Below are 8830 nucleotides of genomic sequence, written 5' to 3'. Positions count from 1 at the left end.
CCAGCTTCCCTCAGTGGGATGAAGGGTCCAGGGCTACGGGCTCCCCTCAGCTCTGGCCGCACAGGGTGCCCCAGGCATACATGGGCCAGAAGGAAGAAGGGGGGTGGGGAGAGGAGCAGCAAGGGCCCCAGTGCAAAGCAGCTTCTCAGAGAGCCGGTCCAGGACCCCCTCGCCTCAGCTCCTACTCTGCAGAACCCCTGCCCACCCTGCCCCCCTCCACACACTCACAGCCTCTAAGCCTTCCATCTGTTTGGGGACTCACCAAACGGTTATTCTCGAAGACATTGTCCTTGGAAAGCGAATCAAAATCTCTGCAAGAGGTAAAGGGGAGGAGGAGCATTGAGGAGGTGACAGGGGCAGGGGTGTGGGTCTGGCAGGAACGGAGGTGACCTCATCCCAGCCAGCGTGGGCCTCAGCAGGGTTGGGGGAGGGGTCTGTGGATGGCCAACGAGGAAACTGAGGCAACACGCACAGGCTAACAGAGCCAGGCCTGCCGGGTGGGCGCAGAGCAGGAGCTCATGGCCCCCCCGCCGCCCCAAGCATCCAAGCAGAGCCTGGAAATCACTCTGAAGGGGCAGGGCTCAAGTCCAAGCTTTTTTTTTTTTTTTTTAAGTCCAACCTTTCAAGTCTAAGATCTCTCACTATGCCGGCAAGCCATGTCCTGAGTCAGTGGCAAAGACAAAACCGAGACCAGGACTAATGTAATGACAGGGACGGCCACAGATTGCTGACCTCACGCCAGGCACTGTGCTGAGCTCCTGTCGGGAGTTTATTTTCATAGCAACTCTCTTGGCAGGTACTGACCCCATTTTACCGATGAGGACACTGAGACCCAGAGAGGGGAAGCCACCCAGCCCTGAGGATCCACAGTTCTGGACCTTCCACCGGCTATCACAAACCCAGAGGAGCCGCACCGACTTGCCGAATCCCCGACCCGGCCCAGAGACGAATGTAATTTTTTAATGGGGCCAGGAATAGAAGAACAAGTCTGAATCTGACTGGAAACTGTACATACTCCAGAGCTACTGAGAACGTCTGGCCGACCCGCTGGGCCACTCCTGGGGACCCCTTCCCTTGGGGGAGCAGTAAAGGGTTTCCCAGTTTCTAAGCTGGGACAGGTGAGAGGCAGCGAGGCCTGCCCTGGGGATCCTGGCGGGAGACACCTGGCCAGCCTGCTGCCTCTATCTGTCCCCTTCCTCCCATTCAGCGCCCCAGGCTGCTCAAGTGGCTGAAACTGGGCAAAGGCACCACAGCCTTCTGGCTCAGCAGCCTCCTGGGGGCACCCGCCCAACGTCTTGCCCTTCTATGGCTGAAAACTGCAGCCTTGACTCTCCCACATGGTGGGCCCAGAGACCAGAACAGCCTAGCACCACCTCCAAGCTCAGGGTCCCAGGCTCGGCTCTTCCAGGCCTGGCTGTGCGACACCTGGGGCAGGTCAGCAGTCTTCTCGGCCTTCATTCTCCCATCTGTAAGTTGGGGGAAGCTCTAGCACCCCCTCCCAGGTTGGTGGGGAGGGCTGGATGAGTCTGGGCTTGGGGAAGGGCAGGTCTCACTGATACAAGGGCGCAGGCAAGCATGCCTCCAGCCTCCTGCCCCCAAACTGCTCCAGGCAGAGTCCAGGTACGATGAGTGATGAGCGAACAGATGAACGGTAGGCCGAGGTGAGAAAGGGTAGCCTGAGAACCCCAGAGGGAGGTGCCCCAAGGTTGGGTGGACTAGGACAGGGGAGCTGACTAAGAATGAGCCTCAGCCCTTCTGCCACCTCTGGCCAGGCCGCTTCCCTCCCCCCTCTCCCCCCCCTGCCCCTCCCCCCCCCACCCGAGCCGAAGCTGGGTCCCTAGGCACACTTGCTTTGCCACTGCCTAAGAGTGTGACCATAAGCAAGCTATTTAAAGTCTCTAAACCTCAGCCTCCTAGTCTGTGACCCTGTGAACAGGTGAGGGGACACCAGCCCAGCCACAACAAAGGCTTGTTCAGAGACCAAAGGACACAAAAGCAACTTGCCTTGGCAGTTAACTTCAGTCTCCCCCACAGTGTTCCTAGAAGGCTGGGCTCACGTTTTGTTCACCCTGTGCCCCCAACACCCTATGTAGTTCCGGGTACTTAGTAAGTGCTCAACAAATATTTATTAAATGAATAAATTCTGGAAAATAAATTCTGTGAAAACTGTAAAAACCCCGGAGACGCTGATTTTTCCTGCAGCTTCTTCCCCACTCCCATCTCTGTCCCTAATCAACATCTGGGCTTTGGTAACACAGATATTTTCTGAGAGTTTTCAAAAGCCGGGGAAGTTCTATTTGGCTCTGGGGGAGATGAAGTACACAAAAATGAAACCCACATGGTCTCTGCCCTCAAGGGAGCTTAAAGATGCCTGGATTGGGGGTCGGAGGGGTGGCCAACAATGAACCAGGCCCCCCAGCATGACAAACCCCGCCCCCCAGCAGCGGCAGGGCCCACAGCTCCAAGAGTTTGAACCCCTTCAGATGACTTGCCCCCAGCCCCTACCCTACCCCTACTCTCATGGAGATCCTCCCTATGCCTCCTGTGGCAGTTGGGCCTCAGTTTTTCTTCTGCACAATGGGCTGGTAGCCAGGCAACTGGCCCGCTCCACAAATGAATGTCTACACATGATTCTGAATCTCTTCTCAGGAGGGGAGCTGCCCTCCCCTGCTTAAAACCCACAAAGCTCCGCATGGCTCCATCCACCCTCCTTAGCCAGCAAGAGGCCCTGGCGTTCCGGGCCAGCTGCATCTCCTGATCCTCCCTGCCCCATGCTATGGGCCCCAGCAGTGCTCCACCCCCACCCCCGCGGGGCTCTGCTCAGGTGGCCCCCTCTGGCCGCGGGAACACCCTTCCCTCGTAGGGGGAGCCCCTGGCTCCTGCTATCTCCATTACCAGGCAGGGCCCAGCACAAACGAAGGAGTAACATACCCTCATCACACCCTACTGTCTAATCACACAACTTGTAATAACTCATGTTAATTGAATACTCATTATCTCATATAATCCTCACAACAATTCTGTGACATATATCCTATTATCAACCCCACTGTACAGATGAGGAAACTGATGTCTGGAGGGGTCCAGTGATTTACCCCAGCTCGCACATCTAGAACACGGAGTGGCTGAACGAAGCCAAACAGCCTGCACTTTGATGCTGGCCAGCTCAGGTCCACAGATCACCTTAGCCTGACCCTGAGGTCCCTTCACACACTGGCCCTGTCCCTTGCCTCCTGCCTCACTGTCTGCTCCCCAGCCGCAACCGAAGGCCCCTTGAGCTCTCTGCTCCAACACAGGGGTCCAATCTGGGCGCCCTTCCTCCAGTCTTCCAACTCCCGCTCCTGAGCTCCCCCACCCCCAGCCCATGGTTGTGTTAGAGCGGCTGCCACCCACCCCACAGCGGGCAGGCGCCCATGGACGTCTCCACCTCGTCTTCCTTCGCTTCTGCAGCCGCACCCCCCCCAAAACCCTCTCCTCCAAGGCCCAACACGGGGCCCGCCCCAGCACCCAGACACAGTAGCACACAGATGGGATCCTTGAGGCCATTCTCTCCTCCCTTGTCGCCTCCATCGGGGCCCTGCCAGGTGCCATTAGCGGGAGCACAGGTCTGCAGTGGGACAGACACCCAAAGACCCCAGACCCGGCCAGGCTCGGGGAGCCCTGTCGGGGGCACTGTTGGCAAAAGAGGCAAAGACCAGGTCTCTGGGTCTCAAGCTGCAGATGAGACAGGAAGCCCAAGGAATGGTGGGGCCCAGCTTAATTTTCACTCCGTGTTTGATGAATGAGTGAATGAGTGAATAAATGAAGAGGTTCCAGAGTTCAAGGCAGGGGGAGCTGAGAGAGAAGCCCCAAGTCGACTGCTCTGGGGGTTTGAATAAATATCTCCATGAGAACCTCACCTGGCAGCTGGGGGCAAGAAGGGGCCATTTCACACCCTGGAGCAGCGCCCCGGGGGCTGTCAGTCAGACCTTGGGAATCTTCCCTCAGCCTCCCTGCCCCATTGAGGACCGTAGGGCTGTGGGTACACACTTGGGAGGCAGATCTGTGTCCTGAGGTGGGAGGTAGGGGGTGTGGATCCATTCATCCAACCACTATTAACCCAGGGTCTCCTCTGTGCCAGGCACTATGCTAGTGCCCTGGACACAAGACGGCACGGGGCGGGGGGATCAGAGAAGTGAGTCAGAGGACCCCCCTCCCAGAGGGCCGAGCCTCAATGCCTCGCGGAGAGGGGGTTGCTCAGTGCGCCTGTTTGAGTGGTGCGGGAAAGGCCCAGGGTCCCCAAGGAGGGCTAAGGTGTCTCTTTGGCGGAAATCAGTGCCCTGTGGGCGGGGCCAGGGCCCTCTGTGCAGGGACCAGTATGCGAGGCAGGTTCAGTGTCCCAGTGGGCGGGGGCGGGGCCTCGTGAGGAAGGGGTCCCCCAGGGGGGGAACGGGTGCTCGGTGACCCGCGAGGGCCCGTCGGTAGGGTCGGCGTCTCGGTCTCCGTGGGGGCGGCGCCTGCCACCGCCCGAGCTCCGCGTCACTGAGGGGGGCGGGGGTCCCCAGCTCGGGCCCGCGCCGCCCTGCGCCCCGGCCCGCCCGCCGCCCCTCCCCCCGCCCCCAGCACTCACAGCAGGTCGGGCCGGTGCCGGTGCAGGATGGCGCAGAAGGCCAGGCCGTCCCGGAAGGAGCTGCTCAGGTCGCGGATGTCCACGCCGCCGTAGCCCTCGCACTGGCGGCGGCACCAGGCCAGCAGCGCGCCCCGTGGCCCCGCCATGAGCCGCGCGGGGCTCGGGACAGGCTCCGGGCGCCTCCGGGATCAGGCTTCACCCCCGGGCCCGACTCCGGCCGGTTTCCGGCGGCGGCTCCAGCTCCGACTCCGGCGCCGCTCCGAGCTGCGGGCGCCGACCCGCGGGCGGCGGGCGCAGGGCGGGGAGGAGGCGGGGCCGCGGCCTCAGTGTCCGCGCTCGGGCTCCGGCGCGGGGTCCCGGCTGGGCTCGCTGCTCCCCGCCCGGCCCTGCCCGGACCTGCCCGAGCAGCCGCCGCCCGCGTGGCCCGGCCCGGCCGGCCGCCGCCTACTCACCGCCGCCCGCCCCCTCGCTGTGGGCCGGCCGCGGGCGCGGGCGTCCCGCTGGCTTCGGTCCCCGCCCGCCGCCTCCGGGAGCCCCGGGGGCCTGGCGCCCCACCCAGCGGCGGCTCCGCCCCCAGACGCGCCCCCGCCCACGCGAGGGCCGGACACCCCGCAGTCCCTCTGCTGGGCGATCGCGGTTACCGCTTTTCCTCGGGAACCCCTCAAAGAACTCCGGGACAGCCCCTGGACCCCTCACCCACTGCGAACTCGCCCGTCCCACAATGACGTCTTCCACCCGACTACCTCCACCTCGCTGCCCACCTGGAATTCTCCTTTCTCCCAGCCTGCCCTCTTCCCACTCTTTGGCCTAAGGACGTGCAGATCCCCCACACTGACTTCCCTAAACCCACTCACCTCTCCTGCCTGAAACTTTGGGCAGGCATTCCCCCCCACCTCAGGCCAATCGGGCAGTTGCCCCGCTGACCCCAAAGCACCCCAGATGGCCTGATCCAGGGCCCTTCCCTGACGCAGTCTCACCACTCCAAAACGCCCCTGACCTCCGTAGTTCTATCTGCCACTATCCCCTTCCCCATTCGCCTGCCAGGGAGACTTCATGCTCCCACCCCACCCCCATCAGTCCAGGTGTGCACTCCGCGATGTAGTGAGCCTGTCGACTGGTCCTTCAGAGTTCTCCTCTGCCCCTGTGTAGGCTCAGGGATCTCCTCCCGCCCCATTAGAAGGGTGGTGGGTGGGGCCCCTGTGGGCAGAACCCATAGGAAGCAGGCTCTTGTCCGGTGGGGCTCTGGGTCTCAGGCCTTGGAACCCCAAGCCTCGTTCTGCTTCCCTCCCCAGAGGTCCCTCCTGACCTCAGATGAATCAGCCTTCCACTCTGGTTGGGCTGGTGGTGACATCACTCTGACCAGTATAATAGTGGGCTGGGGTGGGTCTGTCGCTCCACCCCCCATGGGAAGGAGCAGGGTCTTAGTCACCTCTGTCACCCCTCAGCCCTCGGAGGTTGGAAAGAACAGGGCTTTGGGAGTCCTAGGCACCCAGGCTGGAATCCTGTCTTTCCCCACTACCTCAGCCATGTGATCTTGTGCCTTCTCCTTCACCTCAGTTTCCATACCTTAAAAATAGGGATAATTCCTGAGTAATGTATAAAATTGTTGAATCATTATATTGTTCACCTGAAACTAATATAACACTGCATGTTAATTATTCTCCAATAAAAAAAAATAGGCATAACTCTAGCTTTACAAAGTGGCTGAGAGGATTAAGATATAATGTGCCTGATATTTCAGTCATCACTCATAAATTCTAATTCTTGTTACCTGGTAACCTGGTATTTAAACGTGTGGCAAAATGGATTGAAAACATTTTTTACTTGACAGAGAGAGACACAGCGAGAGAGGGAACACAAGCAGGGGGAGCGGGAGAGGGAGAAGCAGGCTTCCCACAGAGCAGGGAGCCCGATGTGGGGCTCGATTCCAGGACCCTGAGACCTGAACCGAAGGCAGACGCCTAACGACTTTAGCCACCCAGGCACCCCTGAAAACATTTTGTACCCAGCTTCTCACGTGGGCCTTTTGAGGAAATTATGGAGGAGAGAAGCCCACTTGGGGATTGCCACCTCCTCAAGGACTTCCTAAGCCCCAAGTCCAGAATGCTGTTATGACCCCAACTGGGCCAGCCTGCCATCTTAGATCTGTTCAAGGCTGGAAGGCCCATTCTTGGCCCAGAATGTGGACTCTCTCAGGCCACCTAGGAAGTGGCTGCCGTGGGCCAGGTGGCCTAGCAAACCCTCTTGGCCCCTCACCAGCCTGTGCTTGCCACCTCCTGCCCTGTCCCCTTTGAGAGAGCAACTCCAGGAAAGGAAGGTTCCTTTCATTAAATCAGAGACTCGTCCTCAGGACCCACCTTGGCCTTTAAAGACCACCAAGACTCTTTCCTTAAAACCCAGGAGGGATTATATCCCTGTCCTCACCAGCCTAAGGGGCTCCCCCCAGGCCCCCGAAGACAGCTCCAGAGCAGACCTTAATCCCATTGCCGTAATAGTAACTTATATGGTACAGCCCTCTGGGTCCCCGTTAGCCCATCTGTGGGCTTTATAAACTCATCTGAGTCAGCTCACCGCAATAGGAAATAAGGACCTGCATGAGCACAGCTGTGTCTACAGGCCAGACAGCTCGCCCCTAGGAACCCCAATTTCCTACCTTATAACATGGGGATAATAATCTTTGCCTTGCCTGCAACCCAGGGGTGTGGGTCATCAGCTGAGATAATGGATGACAAACTTGCACACAGGGCACCTGACTGGCTCAGTCGGTAGAGCGCTCGACTCTTGATCTTCAGGGTGGTACATACAAGCCGCACACTGGGCATAGAACTTGCTTTAAAAAAAAAGTGCTGGGCAGACTGTAAATCTAGGGTTCAGGTGAGTGTTGGGACTGCGTTTACAGGTGAGGTCAGAAGCCACAGACGGCTAGGCAAGTCAAGTCACTGGCCCCAAATTATACCATAATTTCAGGATTAGGACTGAGGGATCTGGGCCCTTAATTCAGTGTTTTTCTTTATTTTTTTAACCACCAATTAAGGGATCCCATTCTCCTCATCAAAAATTGAAAACTAAAAGCTAAAGTTCCTAGTTGCCTCCCTCAGTCCCAGTCCCCTTCTAAGAGGTAGGCACAGTTGTCAGTTTGAAACTTATCCTTTCGGACCTTGTACATGCGTTTGTATTCACACATGGATTCAACACAGATTTCCTGAGCACCCACTTCCCAGCTTGGGCATTCAAGGGGAAAGAAGAGTAAACGAGACAGGGTTCCTGCCCTCATGGAATTAACTTTCTAGCAGGGAAGACAGGCAGGGAACAAGAAAACAAACCAACGAAGATAATTTCAGATGGTGAGTGGTGCTGGGGCAAAAAATAGAAAAGACGCTGTGAGAGAGCCGTGGAGACAGACAGGGCCACCAGGGAAGGCATCTTTGAGGGACATTTGAGCTGAAGAACACCCATCCCACAAAAAAGCACATTGAATGCAAGCCAGTGAGCAATGTCCTTGCAGGTAGAGTTTGAATCTTTTCTGGTTTAATCCAGGCTAACAGCTGCAGGGGTCCCAGTGGTGGGGCAGGACTAGTCTGGTGAGTGAGACAGACTACTGGGTGATCTTTGTCCAGCACGATAAAGGGCAAGGGAAAGGAAGGTGTCCAGGGGGAGCTCCCGGACTACTTCGGGAAAGAGCACCTTGCTTTCTCCACTGGCCATTCTTTCTACCAACCTGTTTTGCAGGAGGGCTGTGGAGAGGCAGAGGCAAAGACAGGATGAAAAACCAGAACCCACTGGGGTAGGAGAAGCTAATATAGGATGAACACTGGTGGGAACGAAGAGTGAGGGAATGACCAGGGCCTAAGGTTTACATTTGTCTTCCCATGCAGATCTCACGATCACTTTCAGAAAGATAAAAGGGAGAGGGATTGGGGGCACCTGGCTGGCTCAGTCGGTAGAGCATGCGACTCTTGATCTTTGGTTGAGTTTGAGCCCCATGTTGGGCAGAGAGATTGGAAATAAAAAAAAAAAAAGACAGCCTTAGAGGGGATGCCACTAGGCACCTCTAGCTGTTGAGTTCATCTGATTCTGCACCTGCTCAGAGGCCGGTGGATTGCTTCTCTCTCAGAGCCAGAGAACTCCATGTATGTATGTGCAGTTCCTGGGGTGGGAGGGGAGGCCTGGTTGGCCCCATTTCACCCACCACCCCTCTCTGCCACACACTTGCCTGAAGAT

General features: G+C 58.0%; 1 protein-coding gene across 3 annotated transcripts in view; it reads right to left on the bottom strand.

Annotated features, from left to right (window-relative positions):
* Nucleotides 1-5060, bottom strand: part of MICALL1 (MICAL like 1) — a 24370-nt gene extending 19310 nt beyond the window's left edge. The window contains exons 1-2 of one of the 3 annotated variants that reach the window (XM_081822465.1): nucleotides 4610-5060; nucleotides 263-311 (exon numbers count right to left, since the gene is read on the bottom strand). In XM_081822465.1, the coding sequence (XP_081678591.1) occupies nucleotides 263-311; nucleotides 4610-4755 (195 nt within the window). In that variant the 5' untranslated portion in view covers nucleotides 4756-5060. The remainder of the gene's footprint in view (nucleotides 1-262; nucleotides 312-4609) is intronic. The other 2 variants (XM_081822464.1, XM_006740957.3) reach the window with 2 other exon arrangements.
* Between the last annotated feature and the right edge of the window lie 3770 nt (nucleotides 5061-8830).

Source organism: Leptonychotes weddellii, chromosome 5, assembly GCF_054177405.1.
Source record: "Leptonychotes weddellii isolate Sample4059 chromosome 5, ASM5417740v2, whole genome shotgun sequence".
Taxonomy (NCBI): domain Eukaryota; kingdom Metazoa; phylum Chordata; class Mammalia; order Carnivora; family Phocidae; genus Leptonychotes; species Leptonychotes weddellii.
Note: the sequence above shows the minus strand (reverse complement) of the source record. Positions and strands in the feature narration are given on the sequence as shown.